We start from the raw sequence: 26,239 nt of genomic DNA on the forward strand, positions 1-26,239 counted from the left end.
GCAAAGCCATACCGAGGTGCACTTCCTTTCTGTCCATCGCTCCTAAAAGGAAACTAAGAAGTGTCCCATGTATGATTTCTCTGTTGCCGCTCTTGTATTCACCCGTCTTCAGATCCTGCCCTCATCCGGAGCCAAATTTCCATTTCTCAAAACTAACTGGAAGTGGCCAATATGCAATTAATCTGAATTAGTAAGTCCCATTTAGGCCCCTCAACACCTGATCGCAGGCCTAAATGTGATGGTACAAGCCTTTAATCCCAGCTCTTGGGAGGCACAGGCGGATCTCTATGAAGTCAAGCCTAGCCTGGTCTACACAGTGAGATCCGAGGGAGCCAGAACTGCACAGTGAGATTGCATCTCAAACAAGCACACACCACTGGAGCGCAGTTCCTTTGTGCTTACAGTCCAGGTGAAGTCCACTGCCTTCTAATTCCTGCACACACCCTTGCTTTGAAGACATTGTTTCTCCTGCTGAAACCATGCCTCGTCTCCGTCTACTGAAATCACCCTGCTCCTGGGGACAGTTCAAATCCCACTCAGTTCTTTGCAAATGTGCACTGGCACATTATTTACACAAACTCAGGAAGGTAACAGCAATGATACAGTGACACAAAGGCAGAACGTTCAACTTAGAAATATTTATTCTGAGAACAAGAATTTAGTGAAACATTTTAGTAACATGAGAAATGATAAAAACTGGATATGCAAAACAATTAAACGGACAACCTGGTATATTCACAAGAACATAAAATAAAATAAAAAAACACACAATTAATACAAAATGTTAAATAGGAAACCAAAACACTGCACACGTATTTTTAAACTGTTGCTTATATACTCCAATGTGGGCCAAATTATCTCTGTGCAAGCTGATGAACAAACAACAAAACAGTCATACCTTCTTAAAGCATCACATTTTGTTATCTATAGCAGTTTCTGTGACCTTGCTTTTTTGATACATATCTCATGAGTCGCAGGCTGGTCTTAACTGACCCTCCTACTTCTATGTCTCAAATGCTAGGATTACAGGCAAGCAGCACCATGGTTGCCTTATATACAGAGTAATTTCAGAAAGAATACTTGTCACATGTGTAAACTACCCACATTCAGCAACACATATTTTACATATGAACACATTCACTTGTACTTAATGGAAGGCAAAACAAAATGTAATTTAAACATCTTGATTTGAGAATAATGGTGGACCTGGCTGTTCTGCTAAATTGCAACATCAAAATCACCAAATGCACCATCAAAAGATAGTTACGTTAAATGTTTTTAAAAATAATTTCTTTCAAAACTTTTTGGATATTAGGGTAAGAGGAAATACAAGAGCCTTTGCTCATAAATGATGGTACTTACTTTCTATGACTAACACAGAAAGCAGCCAAGAGGGATGGGTCCTATAGAAAAGCCTGTCTTTCCAGCAATTCCAAGTGGTGTTGCTTAGCACTTCATGGAAACGCTGGGTACCACAGATCTGGCAGCTGCTTCTGTTGAAATGTCCTTCTGCCCACGACAACTATCAAAGGCTTTCAAGCACACCTGACCTTGGCTTTCCACAGGAGACCAGTATGTGAACAGGCCTGCAGTAGATCTGAAGGCTTTTGTAAAAAGAGGTTACTCTGTGTTTTCAGGAAGAAACAAGAGATGGAGGAGTTTATCCAGAACAACAACAACAAAAAACAAACAAAAAAACAAACAAACAAAAAAACCCCACTTCCTACTCAGATCCCAGTTACACAAATAACAGAAATTGAACACCCAGACTCCAGAGCCCTCTTAGTTTCCTTGCATTCCCTCTTGGATCATGCTGCACCAAGGACCAGACTGTCATGCCACCTTCCTCTGGTTGGGACCTTGGAAAGGGCTCTGCAGCACTTCAGTCCGAGAGTGACTTCAGTCCGAGAGTGACGGGGAGCGCACAGACCGGCCGCTGGCAGGGCTGGAGAAGGCAAAGGGCTCCTTGTCCTTGTCCTTGCTGTCGTGCTTGTGTTTGTGCTTATGCTTGTGCTTGTGCTTCTTCTTCTTCTTCTTGTGCTCATGGTGATGGTGGTGATGGTGGTCGCTGTGTCGAGAGGATGTAGACTCCTTAGCAAACCCCGAGAGTGGAGCTGCTCCCATGCAATGCATACTCATCTCCAAAGGCTGCTCCTTACCTTCAAGACGAAAACACCAAATGAATTACTGCTGATGGAATGGAAGGGTAGCTATCCTAAGAGGAAGCTGAGGACAGTCTCATGAAGTATCCAAATAGCTAACTAGTTCAACAGAATTGCCAGCATCTTAGCCAGAAGTCAACTAGTTTAGGTTTCAGCTTGAGTCAGAATATTTACAAGATGAACCTGAAGCACTAAATACAACAGCAAGGAACTTAAAGTTCTGCCCAATTGTCTCAACCTTAAAAGATGTCTAAAGATATAGCAATTTCAATACTATTCCTGGATAAGAAATATGAACTGATCACCATTAAAGGATGTTGGTCAGTGTACTCATGGTTTTAAAAATAATTAAATGTACAGAGAGAGTTAGGCATTTATCTAGACTTTCCTATATAGTTCACACCACTGAGTAATAACGAGGAATTTAGTTCTATAGAAATAATCCACCCTATAAATAAAAGTGGAAAGTTTAATTAGAGTAACATTACTTTGAAGCCCTCAATGAGTTATTAAATGTAGATCCTGAACATACATGATAGTTAACCTCATAAAAAAGTCAACTGGATATTGGGTATTTCCTAATGGAAATGCGCACCACTGATAAACCTGAATTCAATTACATGTCTAGATAGGACTATAATATTACAGAAATTACAAAGAACTCCACTATGTTAACTTTACCACAAATAAACAGCAAAATCATACACCTGAAAACTAAAGATAAAAATATGACTTCTTTAATAAATACATTGTAGGGTAGAGAAAGCAAAAGATGTGGATTAGAATATAAATTTCAAAAGAGAAATGCTAAGAGGATTGCAATGTGGACTTTCTGTGGGCACTGATTTAAACGAACGCATTCTACAAGTAGAAAACAGAGCCATGGAGATGGCGCAGCATGGCTTCGCAGCATTCACTGTTAAGCTGACAAAGCCCCATCAGTAATGGGAAATGCCTTTTCTATGTTAGAGAGCAGATATAGTAAGGGAAGACATAATACATCATTCAAAATACTGTAATTTGCCCATTTTGTTATAAAAAAAGTATTCTGAATTATTCTGTTCAACATAAAATCTTCTCTAAGACCAAATTTGAACAAAAAACAAGCTGTAGTCAACATATGTAAAACAAACAAATGTACTTAACAAAAGCCCACCTTGCAAGCTTTGTAGTCCATCTGGTAAGAATGCTTAATAAACAGTGAACAGGCTGGACAGTGGTATTGCACGCCTTTAATGCAAGCACGTGGGAGGCAGAGACAGGTGGCTCTTGTGAGTTTGAGCCCAGCCTGGTCTACAAAGTGAGTTCTAGGCAGCCAGGGTTGTTACACCGAGAAACCCTGTCTTGAAAAATCAAAAAAAAAAAAAAAGGAGAAGGAGGAGGAGGAGGAGGAGGAGGAGGAGGAGGAGGAGGAGGAGGAGGAGGAGGAGGAGGAGGAGGAGGAGGAGGAGGAGGAGGAGGAGGAGGAGGAGGAGGAGGAGGAGGAGGAGGAGGAGGAGGAGGAGGAGGAGGAGGAGGAGAAGAAGAAGAAGAAGAAGAAGAAGAAGAAGAAGAAGAAGAAGAAGAAGAAGAAGAAGAAGAAGAAGAAGAAGAGAATCAGTAAACAATCCACTAATTTTATTGGCTTCTTTCACATTAGGAAGTTCACATTTAAGACAAAGCCAGTAGTAGTTTCCTTAGGAAAGACATCAATTCTGTTCTTTGATTATTTAGATCAAATAAAAAATAAGATGTTGAAATACATCATTATAATTTAAAGATTAAAAAAAAATCAGCCTGTTTTCATGGTGGTTTCCAAAAGAAAAGTCTCTAGGGAAAGCATCCAAGCCTTTGAAACAAAACAAATTGTTTTAATCTCAAAGCACTGTTTCAAGCACTAGAATTGTGTTTTCTGAATTATGAAAGAAGGTATTACATAATCCAGCAGTCTGAGTGAGACAGCTGCAGGACTCTCTTCTTCCCCAGAAATCTCCAGGGAATTCCTTCTGCTCCACTTCCATTACCTTCCCTGTCTCTTCTTCCCCTCTGCCATCGCTAAATGAACTTGGGAGACAGTCCTGTTGTCCCCAACCCTGCGATGGTGGAGCGGGAGCTCAGCGCTGGCAAGAAGAGGCTCTATGATGCTCAACCTGTCATTCACAGAACCATACAGCCTTTCCTGCCTGTTCTCCTTCCAGTGGGAAAAGGGAGGGCAACGTAATGACGGAAACCACTCTTACACCTCTCTGTTATCCATCCCATGGCTTGACCCATTGCCACCACACACACACACACACACACACACACACACACACACACACACACACACACACACACACACACGCCAGAGGTGTTAAAAGCATTTCATCACTGTCCTCTACTAACAAAAGATGCATGTCTTCTCCATCTTACTCAAAGCATTTTGTTTTGTTTCTATCCTTCCTAGATGAGGTCTGTAACACATTTCCATTCTTGAAGACGATCTTGCTCCTTGGCTCTCAGTTCTAGAGACATATGAGAAGTCACCTCACCTTGTGAATAAAGAAAGCAAGGGCCCCCACTCAACAGCTCTGCACCTCAGGAGACAACAGAAATAAGTAAAGGAACACCACTAAAACAACCTTTCACTTCAATATTTCAAGAAAAGAAATTTGTATATGCTGTCTCTCCATTTTTAGGCAATCAGGGTAAAATGCTTGTTAAGTTTTAGCTACCACAAATAGAAGAGTCCTCAGCTGGCTATGTCCCCACACACCTCACATGTGTTCTTTAATCTAGAGTCTATAGTCTGAAGGGAGGCCATACCATCTCTGACCACTGTGTTCTTCCAGGAACCTCACTCAACCATAGACTAATCTTGTTCCCATACATCCCAGCTCTGATAGAGGCAGAAAGAGGGCAACTCCCATTGACGATCAACATTCCCAAGTTATCCCCAAGCCTCCACACAGGAATATAGAACGTGTGTGTGTGGTATTTCCTAACATGGTTAACAGTTAAATCTCAACTTCCAGATTTCCCTATTTCCCACCTCTAATCCTACTTTAGCTTGCTCTGATCTTCCCAAACGATGAGACTGGACAATAGCACAAAGAAAGTACAAAATAAAACTGAAAATGTAGTTTTCAAAGTAGTACTACAACAGTGATAGAAAACCACACATGTTAAGTGTTAAAGATTTGATTTTTATACAGTTCATGTGCCACATCACTAAGAAAATTCATACAAATGCATTCAAACTCTTTTTGGAACAGGAATTGACTCTAGGAAATATAGAAGGTGACTTTTACACAGCTATAGAGAAGGTCAAAGAATCATTTTCACTGATATTAAGAGGTCTGAAACTCTGTAAGCTATAACTTTAGATGAGTAGAATTATACTGAACCAAAGCCAAGAGCACACAGAGGTTAGGGGTGTAGTTTAGAACAACATGCAGAAGACCCAGTGTTCAATCTCCAGTGACACATACAGTTTAGAATGCACACACAGACAGACACACACAGGAAAGAGAGGGAAAAGAACAAGAGAGCTGAGAAGTGAGGAGGGAGGAAGTGAGAGGAGGAGCCAAAGAAACCATCTCCCAAACCCTCCATTCCTGGAAATACAAGCCAAAGTCCCTGCTGGATTCCTTCGGAAACATAGTGTGTGAAGCTATTACATAAATGTACACGCCTCACAAAAGGCTGTAGGCTACGGTCTTAATACTAAAGCATTTTGAGCTGTTGCTTTTGGCTGAAGTCTACCATTAATCACAGCTGGTCCCCAAGTTCCTTTCTCAAATCAATAAACATTACTCTTCTGTTTATCTCATCCAAAAACATACATAATACAAGCAAAATCCACCACTGAAACATAAGCAGAAATCCATAGATGTTTAAGGTTTATGAATGACTTTTGGAAAACCCAGTCTTCAGAAGTGACTTTGCTTATGTGGATTTTTTTTTCCCTATTCCTTTTCCATCAACACTTGGAAACTTAATCTTTGTCTCCTGGTAGTTCATAGCATCTGATAGTTGCTATCTCTTTGGATTATACTCTTCGCTTAAGAGCAACAGAAGGACACAATAAGCAGAAGACCCTAAATGAATGAATACATAATAAGCACAACTGAACTGACCTACTTTTCTTAGGAAAACTTAACTATTATGGAATAATTTCAACTCTGTGTGTGTGTTGCTCAGAGGACAACTTTAGTTCTCTCCATGGGGGCTCTGGGGATCAAATTCAGATTGTCAGGCTTGGTAGCACCCATTTTTACTACAGAACCTTATTGCTGGCCCTGTGTGGAATACTATACAAGTAGCATATGTCTAGCACTAAGTGTTCATGAATGAAACAGCAATCCTGGGTACCGGGTGAGAAATAAGTGGTTAATTTGTGGATTATATATAGGTACCGATTCTAAGGTTTGTATTGAAGTTAACATCTGACTGTAAGGCAAGAGCAAACAGTTATAGGTATTACAATGGGTATGCAACAGCATAATGAAGGGTGATTTTTTTTCTCATCTATTTTTCTTCTTGTTATTTGCAAATTTTCTATAACAGAAACACATAAACACTAACCGGAAACAGTCTTGTGGACTTACAAAATATAAACCAATATATTACAAGAAAACTAAGTTCTCTTGAGACAAAACAACACAAAACAAAGAAACAAATAACTGTACCTATTCCCTTTCGGGACAGTTCCATAGTCCATTGGGGTTTTGTGGTTGGTATCATGTCACAGCCTAATGAATGCTGGGGCATTAAGGAAGACCTGGAGCTCGATGGGCGATATTTAGAAAGCCCTAAAAGATCAAACAAAAGGGAAAATATGATATATTTAGCAGAAAAAAGCTTGACAAGTTTCACATGTTAGCTTTAAAACCAGAAAGCTCAATCCTAGTAAAACCCTGATCATAAATGAATACAATATTAAGGCTACTAAAGATCAGAAGTAATTTAATCCTTTGCCCAACTGCCTCAAATCTCAGGAAATTCACATCTGAGAGGCAATAAACTTGAAAGACTTGCTGAACACATGAATTAGACCCTATACTTTGCAGCAGAAGCCATTTTACATATTTTATTATGTATTTGGTATTTGCATATAGTTTGTAAACTTCCCTAAAAACATTTCAATTATCAAACCTACTGAATACATTAAAATAATTTAGGGATTACAAATGCATTTAAAGAATTAGTTTAGATGGCATGTACTCTCTCATATATGGATTTTAGACATAGATCTGGCGAGTACCAGCCTACAATCCTATGGCCAGAGAGTCTGGGAAACAGCAACTTCATTTAGTGGCTGATCGAAGAAGAGGCAGACTCCCTTGGTTAAGTACTGAGCTGAACTCAAGAAAGCCAGTAACAGAGAGGGAGGACTGATGACCAAAGGGATTAAGACTGGGCTGGTTTAACCCCCAGAAACAGCTGACCTGACAAGGGTTAGCTCTTGAATCCCAGGCTGATGCCTGGGAATCCAGCATGGGACTGATCAAGACCCCCTGAATCTGGGTGTCAGTGAGGAGGCCTAGGGAATTTATTAAGCCTTGGGCAGCAGATCAGTACCCATCCCAAGTATACACACGGACTTTGGACTCCCATAGAACAATGTGAGATGCACTCTCACCCTGAACTCTTGGGGAAGGGTCTAGGCCCTGCCCTATATGAAATGACAGACTATGGACACCCCCATGGAGGGCCTCACCCTCCCTGGGGTAATGAGGGGATAACGGGGGGGGGTGGGGGGAGGGCACGGGAGGAGGGGAGGGAATGGGAGAGGGACCTGGAACTGACTTGTGAAGCAACCTCGTTTCTTATCTAAATTTAAACTGGAAAATAAAATTAAAAAAAAGAATTAGTTTAGTGCTATAACATGAAACAGAATTATAACAGAATCCAGAGATCAAATTACAGTCCCAAAATTATCAAAAAAAAAAAAAAACCAGAAATGTTTTCTACAAGGGACTTCGGGGCTGTTATAGAAGTTGGAGACTGAAAGATGCCTAGGTGTGGCCTGAGAAAAGGAAGTCATAATGGGCGTGGTGGCACAGGCCTTTAATCCCAGCACTCGAGAGGCAGTGGCAGATGGATCTCTGTTGTGTTCAAGGCCAGCCAGGTCTACAAAGTGAGTTCCAGGACAGAGGGGAAGGTGTCTTTCTACAGGGCATGGGGTAGGGGTTGGAAATGCACAAAGGTGGTAACAGTTATACAATAGGTTCCCATTTTCTTTTCCAAGTGATACGAGTGGGATTGAACTGATTTTACCTGTGCTCCTGTGTTTTTACAGTTTTGATGTTGCTGGTTTAGTAGCTTGTTTTCTGTTCTGGGTGGCAATAGAGATTGAACTCTCAAGACTAGGCTGATCAATAATAAAGCCATAAGTGTCCAGACCAAAAAAGGCATAAATTGCAATACAGAAACCCAAGAAATATGAAAAGCAAGGCACATGACTCTTCCAAAAGACCCTAACTCCCACTGAACTCAAGGTACCGAAATATTTAAAAATTTAACTACTAAAAAAAAATGAGTGGCCTCCAAGCAGTGGGACCATGATCTTTCTCTAGTGTGCGAACTGGTTTTTTGGGAGCACATTTCCTATGGAGAGATACCTTGGTTAGCTTAGACACAGGGGTGTGGGGGGGGGAGTAATGGGACAGACTTTGTTGACTCCCCATGGAAGACCTTACCCTCTGAGGATCGGATCAGGGGTGGGGTGGGGGAAAGGTCTGGGGAACAGGAGGAGGGGCTGGAGGGGGAACTGGGATTGGTATGTAAAATATAAAGCATGACTGGCCTCAAATATGGCAGGAACAAATAAATGACAAAACTCAGCAACACATAGAAAGTTGGTAAAGCAGATAGGAATTGAGTAATATGGATAAAATCAGTGTTTTTTCTATAGCAGTATAGAAGAAAAATTCAGGAAGAAAGTTAAAATTTGAGAAAAAATGTTACAAGTGATAAAAAAATGAATCAAGTACAAACTACACTGAAGTCACTGACAACGGACTCAACTAAGCAGAATGAGTATGAGGATGGAGGAAAAGGTGTACTGCAGAGCCTAGCAACCACATGTAATTCTTGACACCCAGATGGAGGAAGGGAGAGGACTGCCTTTTAACAAGTTGTCCTGTAACTTCCATATGTACACACACACACACACACACACACACACACACACACAGAACCAAAAGAAAAGAAATACTGAATTTAAGTGCCAATAAACAAGGAGGGGGGAAAAACAAAACAACATAACTACAATGTCTAAACTCTGCATACGATAAAGAGATAAAACCTAAGAACATCTATCCACAGGCTAAAAGGAAGAACTGAAATTAAACATTAAAGACAGAAACTATTCAATGAAATTATAACAGAAAATGCCTCAAATGTAGAGAAACAGAAATCTAAACACAAGTGGTATAGAAGAACCTTTCCACAATTTGTAACAGTGAAAATTTAAGAAATACAGGCAAAGAAAAACACTGAAATCTACAAAAAGACTAGAGATGTAGGTCAGCTGGCAGCATGTTTGCTCAGCATGTATGGAACTCTGCACTCAATCCCCACTTGGTATAAAACCAAACTTGGAAGCTGGGCATGATGGTGCATGCCTTTAACCCCAGTGCTTAGGAGGCAGAAGTAGGCGGACCTCTGTGAGTTCAAGGCCAGCCTGGTCTACAAGGTACAGGACAGCCAAAGCTGTTACGCAGAAAAATGCTATCTTGAACAACAAACTAAACATGGGTACTCAACATCTACCATCTCAGCATTTAGGAGGTAGAAGAAGGAATATAAGTTCATCATTGGCTACACAGCAAGTTCAAGGCCACCCTGTGATATTAAGCTACAAGGGAGATACACCAACACATTTAACAATGATAAACATATCAGAATAGCAACTGAACTGTCACCAGCAACCCTAGGAGCCAGAAAACTATGGATACACTAAAGTCCTGAAAGTAAACAGCTGCTCACCAAGACTGCTAGAGTCAACCAAGATACTTTTCTTTATTGGTAAGAGAAATAGACATCTCAGAGCATGCCAAACTAAGACAACTCATGATGCTCAAACAACCACTGCAAAAGATACTTAAAGGAATACCATATACAGAAGAGTTTCATGGAGAGATTGCTCTCCTAGAAGGCATGGCCCCAATGCCAGGTGAAGTAAACCTCCTCATGAGTTGTCTGCCACAGAAGCTGCAGACACCCCCCAAAAGAGTAAAGCTTGTGGGAATGGAGGATGGCTCAGCAGTTAAAAGCATTTGCTGTGCTTCTGAAGGACACAAGTTCAGTTCCAAGCACCTGTGTCAAGTGGCTGGCAACGTTTGTAACTCCAACTCAAAGGAATTTGACATCCTCTTCTGGCTTCAGAGGTTCCTTATATAAACACACACACACACACACACACACACACACACACACACACACACACACACACACACACACTGAAAATGAAGCTAAAAAGAAAACGGGCTATTGTCATTGTTCTAAGTTGCCCACTAGAATGAGATGTTAAAGCCTTTTTGCTGAAGACAACATACACTTTGGATACTGGATACAAAGAATGAAGACAGAGCTGATGGAAACTCCCTCTCTGTTTACTAGTGTTTACAGTGTAGGAAGGCGCAATGTAGGCTGCTGGGGAGGAAACTCATCCTAGTCTCACCCAGGTATACAGTACATGTGCTAAAAAGCTGACCTGCCAGGAAATCATGTCTACTGGTGCAATAGTGCCATGACTACCTTTGGGATAACCAGCTGTTTTGCGATAATACACACCGGATACTATAAACCTGGCCATAACCAATTACCGGGAGGACATAGGCCCAAGTGGGGAACACACCAGCACTGCTGAATATGTCAAACTGCCTTCTAAACACCTGTGTTTAGTCTAAGATGCTGAATCAGGGCAAAGAAGCTCTTTTTGGAGGTGATGACACGTGTAGATTCATAGCTGAAACAAATACTAAGAAGAGATGGCAGAGTTTAAAATTCTCCGGAGACTGAGGGAACATCACAGAAAAGAGGGCAGAGAGAATTCAAGATCAAGAGTGTCTGAATCACATTGTAGCCGTGAACACACAGCTGTCACAGAAATCTGCACACTTCCCACCATGGACAGAGGTATCTGTAAGCCCCATCTCTCCTGGGGTAACTACTGTTAATGGCTGCTTAAGAAGGGGTATCATTAGCTAATGGCACAGCCACTGGAACATTAGGTAGGAAAAGTCCAAGTTTCAGAGGGGAAGGAAAGGGGATGTATATATGTGAGAAACTGTCAAGGCAATTTTAAAGAGGACGGCGACTAGATGACTGGACTAGAAAAGTTAGAGCCAACAATGTCTCCAAGAAGCACAAGTCAGAGGCTCACAGACCGACAGTCACAGTGCAGAAGTCAACCTATCCAGCTAACAGGCTGTAAAGAAGCTGCTATAGCTCCTGTGACATCTGATAATGTGTGCTTCCAACCAAAAGGCATTAGGAGACACAGGGCCAGTTTAACACATTAGTAAAGAGAACAGAAAGGTCAAGTAAAAAGTACAGACCAGGATCAGTATTTTCTTTTTTATTGTTGATTCTAGATAGAGACAAAGGGCGAGGTCACAGGTATATGGGGGAAGGCAGGGATAAAGGTCAAGGAAGGAGGGGTCATGCTCTCTCTTTCAGGCTGCTGTCAAGGTCGGAGACCAGCAGAGCGCTGACCTCAGTTCTCCGTTTCTCATGTAAGTGACTTCTCTCTCTCTAATAAAGAATCAAACGACCCCCCTTCCCAGTATACTTGGTGTAGCTTCGTTACCCATCTTCAGTTTTTTGGTTTTTTTTTTCTCAAGACAGGGTTTCTCAGTACAGTACATAGACAGGAGTCAGAGAACTTCATGAGATCAGTTCTCTTCACCCACCTTCATAGGGTCCCGAGGATTGAACTAAGGGCACCAGGCCTGCACAGCAAGTGCCTTTACCCACTGTGCCATCTGGCCACACCTACAATTTATTATTTTGCCAGTGTAAATTAAACTGATATAATCTAGAGGTTTTATATTGCCTTCTCACTTTTACACTTGCTTGGACGTATATCGAGGGTCTCCGCCTCCCCTGAGACTGTGGTACCTTATCCTTACCTGGAGTAGATGGCCTTTCAAGCATGTTCAGATGATGGGAAATGAAGGCCTGACTGTCATGAACAGTATCCATATCAACCTCCTCCTCATCTTGAGAACTTGAAAACTAGAACACACAACAAAAGGACAGAGAGTCGTGACATCACTTTTATCTTCCAGGACCAGTGAAAGAAAGGCCAAAGAACACACCCACCATAATCTTAAAAAGAAAAACAGTCTCTTTTCTTCAGAAGGCACTACAACAAAAACCGGGTGGAGCAGCCACCAAAGCGAACAAAAGGAAATTACTGTGAAGAGTAGCTAGAACCCATGCCTGCAATGTGGGGAGAATAGTGAGCTACGGGACTGTACACAGATGCAGTGAGTTAAATAACTCCATGGGATGCTTTAGGAGACTTGGGTTCTTTTACGATTTGGTGTTTCTGATGTGTTCCTGCTAAGCAAAACCTATGGACAGTCCTACGTAGCTAACACGGTACCCTCCATCTCTTACTCGGATGGTGGGTTTCACCTCACTGCTGGCCTCCTTCTTCTCCAGTATCTGAGCAGGCTCTAGTGGTCCAGCCTTCTCTTCACTCCTCCTCACAGCATTGTACACTTACTACACTGTGATCCTGGGGCAACACTTAAAACTGAAATTAGATTTCTGCAAACAAGTAGTAGAGTCAAAAACTAAACAGCTGTAACAGGCACACAGAATAGATAGAGCATGCCCAGTGATCAAAAGTTAACAGGAACCAATGTAAAATGTTTAGCCCTTTTTTTCTCTTATGGGGACAGAAGTGTTTGTCAACTTTTAGAGATTTTTTTTCCCATGTGGATCTTAATTTTTCAAGATTTACTTTTATCATTTTTAATCATAATTATGTGCACGTGTCTGTGTGTTTAGGGGGAATAGTCACACGTATGAAGTAATAGGAGGTACTGGATCCACAGGGCTGGAGATAGAGGATGCTGTGATCACTGATGTGGGTGCAGGGAACGGAATGGCTTAGCCATGGGTCCAGCCCTAAAAGTCTGCATCTTCTGACGCCTGAAGTGTGCATGTTGATACATCAGTGAATGTGGGTGAGGGTTACAAGCACACTGCTTCCCACCAGAGAGAGAGCTCTGTAGAAGGGCACTTCCTCTTCCATGTCAGCATGTCTTAGTTTCCTCCAACACAAACCTTAGGACACACTTTACATTCACAATCAATGTGACTATATTCCAGATAACTTAGGCTCAAGTGTCAAGACACCTACAGGGAATGGACAGAACAGTCTGGGCTGAGTACTGCTGAAAATGGAAGGCTGGAGTATGGCAGACACTGTAACATCAGTATGAGCATCATTTCTGGAAAAGTCCTTTTATGGTGAAATGATTCACACACACTCTTTTTACAGAGTCTGGCAATTTACAATGCAGTTATGTTTTCTACAGGCAAAAATACAAGTTTTAAAAATTATAAAATGTAATGTGCCACCTCCTCCCAAAACATCAGATTATCCATTCATTCATTATTTATTTTCTTTTCCAAACCATTTGCCCTACAAGTCTACCTGTGCAGCAAAAACAACTAAAAGGCAGAGTTCAACAGTTTGCCACTGATACACACAGACAAGACATCTTGGCTGATACCTAACAGGCTCTATGAACTGAATCTATATGCAGTTTTATTCTGCACTATGCAGAGAAGGAATCCTATGGTCAAAAGAATCTTACGCCATCACACAAGTGACATGTGTTACACCTAACCTTGTGATGACGGTGACATTTTATGAATTGTAAAGTGCTAAGCAAACACAAGCTGGGGGTTAAAAAGGCAGTGACCCGAGGCTAGAGAGCTGACCGGTTCAAAGACGACGTTGTCCTCCTCGGGTGGCGCTACATAGTGAGGCTCTGTACTCTGTACTAACGTGACACTCACAGGGTTCTGAAATCCAGAGAGCTGAGCATGCGAGCCAGGGTTACTGGCAGATTCCTGGTTGCCTGCTCCGGCTTCTGGAATTATGGTAGGATTCAAAACGGCTTTTTTCTCTTTTAGATTAAGGACAAGCCCGAGTTCTGGCAAGGGTAAACAGGAAGGTCGACTGAGGCCAAACAGGGTGAAGTACAAGTCCACAGCACCGCACCGCAACCTCCAGTCATGTGCAGTACCTAAGAGGCAGAGGAAAACTTCATTACCACACCATCAATCTTACACAATCAATTAACTAGCTGCGTGAGTGTGTACGTGCACAGGAGCTGCGGTGAAGACTGAAAGTCAGAGGACGGTCTGCAGGAGTCAACTCTCTTCCCATCACGCGGATTCCAGATTCAACGCCTTCATCGCCCCTGTCATTTCGCCAGCACAAGTGAAAATCTGCTATTTAAAGATACAGATCCTCTCTGTAAATTCACTAATTGGAGGTTTTGAATATGATAAGAGATTGTGCTGGGAAGGTGGTTAAGCAGGTAAAGGTGCTTGCCACCAAGCCTGACCACTGGAGGTTGGTCCCTGGGACCCCCGAGTGGAAGAACAGAAACACAACGACACAATATGTCCTCGCACACCTCACACATACAGAAAAATCATAAACTAAATGTGGTATAAAAGACTGAGTATGGTACAGAAATGTACAACTTCTTGATATAACATAATTCTAAATGCAGTTTAGGAAGAGAATATTTTGCTAAACATTTTCATATTGTTAATTAAGGTTTCTGAAATCAATTAAGCAAATCTTCCTATGCTGATATATTTTTCCTCAATGGCTATAATGGCCTCTTCTACATACTTTAAATGAAACCAATTTTTAAATCTCCACACCTAAACCATTGCCAGCTGGGGCTTTTGTTGTTGTTGCTATTGTTTGATTTGTTTTTGGCTTGTTGAGACAAGGTTTCTCCTAATAGCCCTAGATAACCTGAAGCTCACTTTGTAGACCAGGCTGGCCTTGAACTCACAGAGATCCCAAGTGCTGGGATTAAAGGCATGTGCGACCACGCCTGGATGCCAGCTGGTATGTTTTTGACGGAGTCTCATCCTGCCCAGGCTGGTCTGAGCTTGCTAAGTAGTGTGGGATTATCTTGATTTTGATACAGCTCCTGAATCCTAAGGGGCTTAGAGAGGTACCAAGTTTATGTGGTATCGGGATCAAAACCAGGACTGTGCATGCTGGGCAAACACTCTATCAGCTGAGTCCAGTATATATTTGCTCTTGATATAAACTTATATATTATTCACCAGATAACCCAGGAGACCCAACAAGGGCGCACAGGATTCAGCAAGACTTAAATAATCATTTCACTTATTTGATTATAACATCCCCATTCTCAAAAAAACACCCATTAAGAATAAGAAAATCCCTGTTATTGCTCTAAAATGTTTGAGCCTGGGATGCAGCTAGTGTGCAGCTCTTACATATCATCTGCAAGGAAATAGGTTTGATCCCTAGCATAGTAAAACCTTACCACAGCAATATATATATATATATATATACAACACATCACACACACACTTTCTTTTTTCTCCAATGGCCAAATACACTCAAATCTATATTGACATAATACAATTATATATTATTTTTCCAAACATGATTGTATAATTCTAATCATGAAAAATCTTTGAATTAATTAAGCATAAAAGTGGCTTCTTATATAAGATTCATTCTATCCAAGGGTTAGAATCCTTTTCAGTACAGCTTCCCAGTCAAAAGTTCAATTATTTCCAAAGCCACTTTTTAAATACAAACTCTCCCATTTTATTAATACAAACTTTTCATGTCACTTCCATTGTTCACACTGCCTCTAGTCCTTTATAAATTTTAATGCGGAACCAGGAAATTGTTAAGGACTACACCCTCACTGATCTCACTGTTCAGTGTAAACTTTTGGCCATGGAGAATTTCTAATTAAAGTAGCAACTATACTTTACATCAGATATTACCACACATGTAAGACACCGAATTTGTCTAACTGTAACTTTCAGGGATCAAACATTCAGAAACTGTCCCATTAATCCTAAATACCATCCCTTTTGTCCAAGAACTCTTCAAAAGAGATAGTAAGAGAATTCTTTATAACTTGTATGCCTTCCTAAATTTTCAGAGCTATTATTGTTAGTCACAGACACTTAACTAATATTTGACATGGCACATTTTGTATCAAATATTTACTGCTGAATAATTCTTTAGAAGTTTCTGAAGTTTGTGCACATCCCTGAATCTAAATAAAAGAGACAATGATGTCTTCAGCATAGCAAATAAAATATTAAACTCCATGCACAATAACAATGTTCAATGAGAAAGAAAGCTAACCAAAAACAACTAACAGTATCTTAGTTCAGACTAATTTACACTGTTTTCTGATGTTCATTTTCTTTATTAAAAACGAAGAATTTCTTCAACATAGCTATACTGGTATATTCCCCATGGCTACTGCACTATATGAGAGGACAGAAGTTATATAGTCCGTAGCATTTCAGTGATAGTAAACTAAATTTAAAAAACTGAAATATTAGAATTTAGTATTTGTGATTCAGCAAATTACCAATGAGCTAGCATGATAAGCTATCTCTAGAGAGAAGGCAAAGTATCATACTCAAAAAATTTAAGCACTAGAAAATAAAAATTAAGTGTTAGAATAAATACCCATAGGTCTCTCTCTACTTGCAAAAACCATGTAAGCAAAGTAATTTCAGTCTCTAGCTTTTGACTAACTCTTTCAATCAAAATCATAATTTCAATCTACTAAGATAAAACAAATATTCTTCATATATATGACATTCATAGATTTAATAACCCAATTAAATAAAAATGACTTACAAATAAGTGACTACCCAGGCTGCTAAGAGTATAGCCACTAATCAAGAGCCTGAATGTGATTCCCCAACACAGAAGGAGAGAACTAACTACACAGAGTTCAAACATGAATGTTTACTGTGAGGCAGACACCGTGCTTTACAGACACCAAGTTGTTTATTTCTCGGTTTGCAGAAACAGCTTTTACTACCTGCATTTGGTAAATGGCAGAGTTTAAACTAGTTCTACCAAAAGTAAGAAATGAGCTAACGTTTAACTGATTCCAGTGCCAGGACTCCTACGCACTGTCCTTCCACGCCCTGATCTCACTCGAAAGGATGGAGACTCACACTATGATAATATGGCATGCTGCGACGGAGAACAGTAATACACAGTCTTTAAAACTACAGGTTATCTCTTATTCTACATTCGCTCACTGTCCTGGAAAAATCAAAAAGGAATTAGTTCTCTCTGAACAAGGCCACTAGGAGGCCACAGAAAAGAGATGGAAAGACTATGAAGGTTCGTGTTTATCGCCCTTCACCAAGTTTTCTAAAACTTGTAAAATTTGTATTTTTCCTATCTGTAACCACAATATAGAACAAAGCGAACACATCCTGACAAATGTTTATAATGTCAATGTAAAAACCTGAGATACTCTTTTAAAGGGTAATAGAGGAGGAGTCAGAGAGGGGGTTACATAGTAAAGTGCATGCAACTTAAGCATGGACCTGAGTGTGATCCCAGCACCCATGTGAAAGCCAGGCATGCTGACACGCCCCTGTAATTCCTGCACTAGGAGTTGGAAACAGAAGCCACTGGGCTTCCTGACCTGTTAGCTCCAGGTTATACACACACACACACACACACACACACACACACACACACACACACACACACACACTTTCCTCTCCCTCATATCCTTGAAAAATCTTATGTAAAATGGAAAGAAGCAATAATTTTTAAAGTCACTGCTTTCTTACCAGAATTCATTAGTTTCCATAGTTGATCTACTAGGGCTTCATTGCATAAGGGAGACTCCATGTTCTTTGTGAATGGTGGATTCTTAGTCAACATGTTTAGAATCTTATGCCTGCAAGAATGAAAAATAAATGAATTTTTAAATGACCACTTGTTGACTGGTGATGTGAATAAGAAACACTATAGAAGATATGAAAACTATTTTTCTCCTTTTCTATTATGTTTATTTTGTATTTAGTTCCATTTTTAAATGCTTTGTGATGAATCCAAAATATTTATCATGTGTTTTCTCACTAAAAATACCTTGTGGATTTGCTTTTGAAGATTATCTAAACTGTGTTAATAAGGTCTTCTATAATCTTAACAATTTCATTCTTTTTAGTATTGAAAACAAAAGCAAGCAAATCAACCAACAACCTATAAAAATATATAAAAATCCTTATAATGGGACAACAGAACAAAATAATTCAAACATGGGCCAACATTTCAAACTAATAGGAACATAAACTTCATATCATAGCACCAATGGAAAGCATGGACATGTGCAGATACATTTTAAAGATGGAACATAGAAAATAAAAAAAAAGGGGGGGTGTATTCAAAACGAGCTGCAATTGAGTAAACCAATCAGTGGCACATACAGTCCTAATACTCCGGAAGCCGTGGCAGAAGAAGGATGGCAAGCTCAAGGCTAGGCTATGTTATATAGCAAGACACTGTCATGAGCGAACAGACCCTAACCCTGAATATGGAAAGAGCTAAGTAAGAAGAATGTTTTCAGGAGTAACTGGAAACTTCATGGCTCAAGTTTCTAATCATGAGAGCTAGTTGTGTTTTGTTGTTGTTTTTGTTGTTTTGTTTCTGGAGATAAGGCACAACAAAGAAAACGAAATCTTAAGAGGAAATTATCTAATATAGAAAGATGGAAAGAAAAAAAGGTAGGGGGAGCCCTGGCGAGAGCCTAGAATTTAGGGGAAAGATAGAGCTTGGACTAGAGTAAGCAAAATTGTAAGTATTAAGAGGACTTCTTCTCAGCTGGTCATGGGGGCACTCAGGAGACAGAGGCAGGTAGATCTCTGTGAGTTCAAGGCGAGCTTAGTCTGCCCAGTGTGTTCCAGGACAGCCAGGGCTGTTCCACAGAGAAACCCTGTCTCAAAAAACAAAAACAAAGAGGAACTGGATTCTTGGATAGAAGTAAGGAAAAAAGAAATGGGATGGGATTCACAGAAAATAACCAAACTTTTAAAAGAGAGAATCTGGGAAAGTTCTGCACTTCATTGCCAGAGTTAAAATATCCAGCTGGATTTTCAGCTGGGGATGAAATAGGAGGAAAGATGGTGGGCTGAGTGTTGTTTAAAATACTACACTTCTAGTCCTGCCATTTTATGTCCGCAAAAGTGGAAAATAGGAACTTTATCGGCACCTTTTGTGGATGTGAAATTAAAGATTGCACAAACATGACCACTAAGGTTATTTTTAAAAAGGCAGGATGTGATTTCAGATAGGACTGAAAACAAGTTATATGAAAAGGAACGTAAATCTTTACAAATAATTCATATACCCATTTTCATCTTTATGGATAAATATAATCCCTGTCCTTCAAGATCTCTTCCTCTGTGAGTCGACAGGAATGAGTTTCTTTGAGTTTTGAGAAGGAGGTCTCATTGTGTTGCCCAGGCTAGTCTTAAACTCCTAAGCTTAAGTGATCCTCCTGCCTCAGCTTCCTGAATGTTAGGGAGTTTGTTTTTTAGAGCCTATTAATGTTGCTAGTTTTTAACTTGCAGTAAGTTGAAAAGTACGTTTCTGTTCAGCTACTTTCTAAGACAACCAAAATGAAACACAGAGACCGACCATTAAGGCTTTTGGTATTGCTCCAAACACTACAAAGCTTTCTAATCTCTCTATGATTGTTAAGGGCACTAAAATAGCAATGATGACTAATTAGTACATGTATAACTTATGTCAGTCTTAAACGTTTCTTTAACACATGCTTTGTCCTTTAAAGTTCACATGCGAGGGACTGGAGACCATGGCTCAGTGGTTACGAGAGCTTGTTCTTACAGAACCTGGGAGGTCAGCTGGCTCACAAGTGCCTGTGACCCCATTTCTAGAGGATCTGGTGCCCTCTTCTGACCCCCTCAGGTGCCTGAATGCTCATGGCGTACATAACAGATAACATGCACACAGATATACACCTAAAATACAAAGAAAAAAAAAAAACCAAAACTCCGAGGATAAAAACACAGAAACACACATACCTATACACAAGCATGCTCATAATTTAAAAAATAGTAACAAATTTCTTTGCTAGAAATGTTTTTTAAGCAGGAAAATAGAAGGGACTAAATATATAAAATATTTAAAGGAAATAAGGGAAGACAAGTATCCCAGGCTTAATTTATTAGAGATTAAATATCAAAGGGTTACAAGAGTATGCTTCTGACATCTGAAACAGACTTAAGCCAATCTCAAAGTCACAGGTTCATGGGACCACAGCAGCAAAAGCATCACTGTATTTGCCTGAACATTTGAGAATTTTCTTCATGAGGCAGTCTAATCCCAATGCTATCACGCTAAAAAGAAATTAGCAAATCAAACCACCATAAACCAAACCAACAGCAAACCAACCAACCAATGAAACAAACAAAAGCTGAAAGTCTGTCAAGAGACAAAGCAGTGACCATAAGTGCATCACCTCAAAGACCTGGCGCAGTCTGATCAAAATCACATTTACTTCCCAAACAGGAGAACTTCATGAAACGTATTTAGATAATCTAAACCAAATGTGACTATAACCATACAAAAGCAACTATGAATCAACAAATCAAAATACTATTACTATAGAGCATATTTTTCTCTTGGTGGGATTTTGTTATTTTCTGAAATTTGTATGACCATTTTATTTTATTGTAACAAGGTTGTATTACACAGTTCAGACTGGTCTTGAACCTGCAATCCTCCTGTTTCAGCCTTTTAACACTGGATTACAAGCAGTGTGCCAGCCTGGTATTGTAAGCAGTTTAGCCCACCACTCCCTTTTCTTGTAACAGAATTCTATTATGCCATCCTGGCTGGCATAGAACTCACTACATAGACCAGAGTAACCTTGAACTCACAGAGATCCACTTGTCTCTGTCTCCTGAGTTTGGGGATTAAAAGCATGTAAGACAACTCCTGGCAAATGCTGTTTTTACTAAAAGGAAACTTCAATTTTGAAAATTTAGAATTTTAGTTTTTAAAACAATACATATAAATTAAAAGATTTATTTTAGCCTATGCATGCAATTCTTTTTTATCCTAACAGATGCATAAAACTGACAGTAAACATTAGAGCAAAAGTGATTATGTCAAGAGATGTATAAATTAATAAAAAAAGAATTTGCTTGGTTTAAGTTTATAAACTATCTTAATGAAGAACAGATTTAGACCGGAAAAGTGATGTACTGAAATAAGCCCACAAGAAAAGCAAGTCTCGTCAGCACGGGGGACACTAGGCTCCCTCAAAGCTTCCCAAGCATTTCAATCACACCCTGAAATACTTTCTCTACCTGCAGCTGTCACAGGAAAAGTAAAGTCACTCTAACCTATGAACTAAGTTAAGCATATACATATACATTTGAGTGGAGAAAGAGGAAAAATACATTTAGCCATTTGTTTTATATGCATTTAGCTATAAGTGTCATGGATTAGGCAGTGGCAAAGATCTGATCCTGAACTATCTAGATCTACACAGCAGTAGAGGAGACAAAAAAGACTGAGTAATCAAACTATGACATTGATATTTATGTAAGGATTTATGAACTTACGCACAATAGGACTGTGAGAATTTATGGGAGAATATGACTTGAGGAACTGCACGATTATAGGGATCAAGGATTATCTCTGTAGATGTCACATTTAATTCTACAATGAAAGAATGGTTGCAGGTCATGTGCGCTTTCCTTGCTTCTGACTTATGGGTAACCTTCACATTTTTACACAAACTCTGAAGCATCTTGTAACAAAAACAGGAAAGGAAAATCTATACACTTCAAAAGTTTTCATTTTCATCGAGGGCCATTTTACCGCAAGTTTTTAAACCCACAATGCCCATAAAAACTTGTGTTTGGAACAGCCAAGGATGTAAACAGATGTAGACACCTGAGTACCTAGGTCTTCCCATTAGGAGCTCTACAATGCACAGCAGTCATGCTTATTCAGATAAATTTTTAAAAGCGTGATGGCAATGAGAATGAAAAAGAAGACACATGATAAAAACAACAACAGCAAAACCCAAGAAACACAAAACTCCTAAGAAACTAAAAACAATACTCACAGGGCACCATGCATCATGGTACACACCTGTAGCCGCAGTACTCATGAGGCAGAGGCAGAGAGGCAGAGGGGCAGAGGGGCAGAGGCAGAGAGGCCAAGGCCGAGGCCAGCCTGGACTATATAGTAAGACTGCCTCAAGCAAAGCAAAACGAAACAAAAATAAATGAACGAAGTGAATTAAAGACACAAAGCATAGTGGTACACAGGGAAGGCAGAGAGAGGCAGATCTGTGTTAGTTGGAGGCCAGCCTGGTCTACATAGTAAGACAGTCAAGGCTATAAAGTGAGGTCTTATCTAAAACAAAATAGAAAACACCACTGAGAAAGCAATGTGTGAAAACACTTTCATCCTGTGACCATTCATTGCCATAATGACTTTCTAAAAATGTGAACTGAAAACAAAACAAAAAACCTTGGATATTTATTTTGTGTGGTAGTGGGGGTGTATGTGCCACGGCCACGTTTGTAGACGTTAGAAGACAACTTGTAGGAGTCAGCTCTCATCTCCATCACAGGGTTCTGCCTTTACCTGATGAGTCAGTTCGCCAACCCTTAACTGCAAACTTGTGCAACTGTGTGTGGTTTACTATAGCCTATACGCTAGGGTGATCTTAAAGGAGAAGTTTCTCTAGTGGGGACATAAAGAAAGCTTGTCAATTAAGAGGATGACATGCTAAACATAACTATGAAGCACACCTCTCAATGGCTTTTCGGTCCAGACTGTAAATAGTGCTCTTGGCATTTGAATGAACCAAAACAGCTCAAAAACACAATTCAAAAGCACTCAGTTCAGACATAAAGTATAATACAATAACTGCAAATATCACAAAACCAATCTGCTCGAAGTGCTCTGTTCTCTGAAGTTCTCGGAAATACAGATGTTAATTTTTAATTATGTAAACTGAAACCAAATGAACACATGCTAAGTTTTGTATTTAAAGCATCTGCTCCCAGTGGCTACCAAAGACTAAATAAAGTGCATGCACCATTTTAGATAAAGGAATGAGGCTGTATTCTGTGCTCCATACTTTAAAATGTGAAGCTATCAGGTTTTGTTCTCTGCATTTCAATTTTGTATCACTCACAAGGACAGATTATTCAAAATATACTATAGATCACAAATCAAGAACACTAAAATCCTAACAAAATTTCATATAAAAACCTGTGTAGCAAGCACTACTTAAAACACTGACATGTACAGTTACTAACCAAGATGTCACTGCCATAGATTGCCCAAGTTCTTGAGCAGACTCCTCACACCAGAGGCATTTCAGAGATGAGAAAGCAGACTTTATGTCATTCTAAGAGAACACTGCCAAGTGATACGGAAAGCTGACGAAGCACTTAAGTCCTTGTCTCTAACTGAAATAGCCGAGTTATTCTTCAGCTCTAAAATTATGCTCCATGAAGCCAATACAATAAATCAAATAGGTCCTAAGTATCTACTATGTGCAAAGAAAGGAAGACAGAAACATATAATTAATTTAACTCCTAAATAAAACCCCATTGTGTAAAAGAAACAGCAGGAATAAATGCAGTTACAAGAGGTAATCACAAATACAAAGGTAGATGCCATGTCAAGCCTGCAATTCTTTTAGTTTCCTAAGATTTTAGAAAACATCAACTCTAATAAAAATTAAGGCTCCGAATGAACGAAAACAAATAGGAGCCGGTGTTGTGGCTCATGAGTAAAGACTTGTCCTCTGAACTCTACATGCATACTGTGGTACTTATGCATGCATACACACAGACAAAACATATACATGTAATAAAAAGTTTTTTTTTTTTTTTTGGTTTTTTGAGACAGGGTTTCTCTGTGGCTTTGGAGGCTGTCCTGGAACTCACTTGGTAATCCAGGCTGGTCTCGAACTCACAGAGATCCGCCTGCCTCTGCCTCCCGAGTGCTGGGATTAAAGGCGTGCGCCACCAACGCCCGGCAATAAAAAGATTTTAAATGAGCAAAAAACAGGATGACCTGAAATAAGTTCCCAAATAACACAGTGAAATCAACTAGAAGTTGGGGCTCACAAGGCATCATCCCTATTCATTACAAACTATTAACAAAGAAACTATTAACTATTTGAAAATATTTCTCCAAAATAAAATTAAGAAAATTGTTTTAGCCGGGCAGTGGTGGCGCACACCTTTAATCCCAGCACTCGGGAGGCAGAGGCAGAGGCAGGCGGATCTCTGTGAGTTCGAGGCCAGGCTGGACCAACAGCCTCCAAAACAATACAGAGAAACCCTGTCTCGTAAAAAAAAAAAAACAAAAAACAAAAAACAAAAAACAAAAAACAAAAAAAAAAAAAAGAAAAGAAAATTGTTTTAGCTGGGCAGTGGTGGCTCATGCCTTTAATCCCAACACTTGGGAGGCAGGGGCAGGTAGTTTTGAGTTTAAGATCAGCCTGTACACAGGGAGAGTTCCAGGACAGGCGCCAAAGCTACACAGAGAAACCCTGTCTTGAAAAAGAAAAAGGCCTTAAAAATGCATAACCTAGTGCCATATTTTAACATCTTTCCCATGTACAATCTTCAGAAATGATTCACCCCACTTTAGGATTCAAAATCAGGACATTACAACACATAACTAACCTTACATATGGTACAGGATCAGTCTGGATCATATTAAGTAGCCACTGAAGTTCTTCATAACTCCGGTCCACTGAAATGAGTAAATATATTCAGGGTTAATTACACCATATCAAGTAGCAAGTCATAAGCAGGGACATTAGATAAGTAGGGTTCTTAGTTGGATTGTCCTGCAGTTGAAGTGTCCAAGGAAGCAATTAGCACACTTTTTCTGTATGCACTGGACCAGTAACTTTCTTTCATAAGCATCATGCCACATGTAACCAAGACTAAAAATAGTACCCAGTATGTACTCAGCCAAATACCAATACACCATAAAGCAAGTTAGAATTCACTAAAAGCCAAAAATTAAACATAATTAATTGGAAAAGATCTGGCTAACTTTTTATATGCTTAAATCCCAGAGAGGTCTGACATATAACAGCAAATCACCTTTTCAATGTATTTTTAAGAACTGAAAAGCTTTATTTACAAAATATTATGCATAACAGTTTTCCTTTTTTCACCTTCTAAGTACCAATATTTTAAGCCACAGAACTCATGGTTCAAGCACCATTCAATTTTTAAAATTATAGTCATTAGTTTTGTATTCTTTTAGAAACATTAGTACTCTATTTAGTTTTGAGTAGTATTAACTCAAGAACATCCTTAACCTATATGAAGAAAGAAGGTTAAGTATACTAACAAATTACTAGATTTCAAACAAGTCTAGATTTTAAGCTGCCAAGCAAGATGTCAAAGCATATAGAGACACAGAATTATTTATGTTTTTTGACTGCCAAATAATTCACTTAGCAACAGCATATCATATTTATATCATCTCTTAAATGAAGGATATTAAAATGACAGTTCTTTCTGAATCAAGGCAAACATAATATAAATACAATATGGTTATTACTCTCTTTGCTTTCTGTCTGTACGCATTTCTGTTGAAATTTATAAAACTTAAAAGGACTTAATTATACATGTTTCTAGTTCACACACAACCTGTAACTCCCTAAGGAACTTCCCACCTTCTTTTATTCTAATTGCAATTCAGTACACTTCAACTTCTTTATTCTTTCAATATTTCCAATACAAGCTTGACTTTCAGATGTAAATTTGTGTATTTCTTTAACTTGCATGTAACCATTAAACAATTATTTCTGAAATAAACACTGACTTTTATCAAAAGTTGAGCAAGCATTTAAGTTTAATGCTATTATATAGAAATGATTAGTTATTATTACCAATTTCTTCATTTTACACATTCACGTAGCTTTATTATTTTGGCTCACATATACTCCATCTGAAAATTTTCTTGGGAAGTTTTGTCATTAAGGATGTTACAC

At 39.4% G+C, this 26,239-nt stretch overlaps 1 protein-coding gene across 4 annotated transcripts in view; it reads right to left on the reverse strand.

Annotated features, from left to right (window-relative positions):
- Positions 1–618: 618 nt before the first annotated feature.
- Taf2 (TATA-box binding protein associated factor 2) overlaps positions 619–26,239 on the reverse strand; it is a 62,678-nt gene continuing 37,057 nt past the window's right edge. For 2 of the 4 annotated variants that reach the window (XM_040730381.1, XM_040730380.1), the window contains exons 21-26: positions 24,912–24,981; positions 18,009–18,118; positions 14,172–14,401; positions 12,263–12,368; positions 6,812–6,934; positions 619–2,159 (exon numbers count right to left, since the gene is read on the reverse strand). In XM_040730381.1, the coding sequence (XP_040586315.1) occupies positions 1,900–2,159; positions 6,812–6,934; positions 12,263–12,368; positions 14,172–14,401; positions 18,009–18,118; positions 24,912–24,981 (899 nt within the window). In that variant the 3' untranslated portion in view covers positions 619–1,899. Of the gene's footprint in view, positions 2,160–6,811; positions 6,935–12,262; positions 12,369–14,093; positions 14,402–18,008; positions 18,119–24,911; positions 24,982–26,239 lie in introns of all 4 variants that reach the window. The other 2 variants (XM_040730379.1, XM_040730378.1) reach the window with 1 other exon arrangement.

This window comes from Mesocricetus auratus, unplaced genomic scaffold (assembly GCF_017639785.1).
Source record: "Mesocricetus auratus isolate SY011 unplaced genomic scaffold, BCM_Maur_2.0 Super-Scaffold_100023, whole genome shotgun sequence".
Taxonomy (NCBI): Eukaryota; Metazoa; Chordata; class Mammalia; order Rodentia; family Cricetidae; genus Mesocricetus; species Mesocricetus auratus.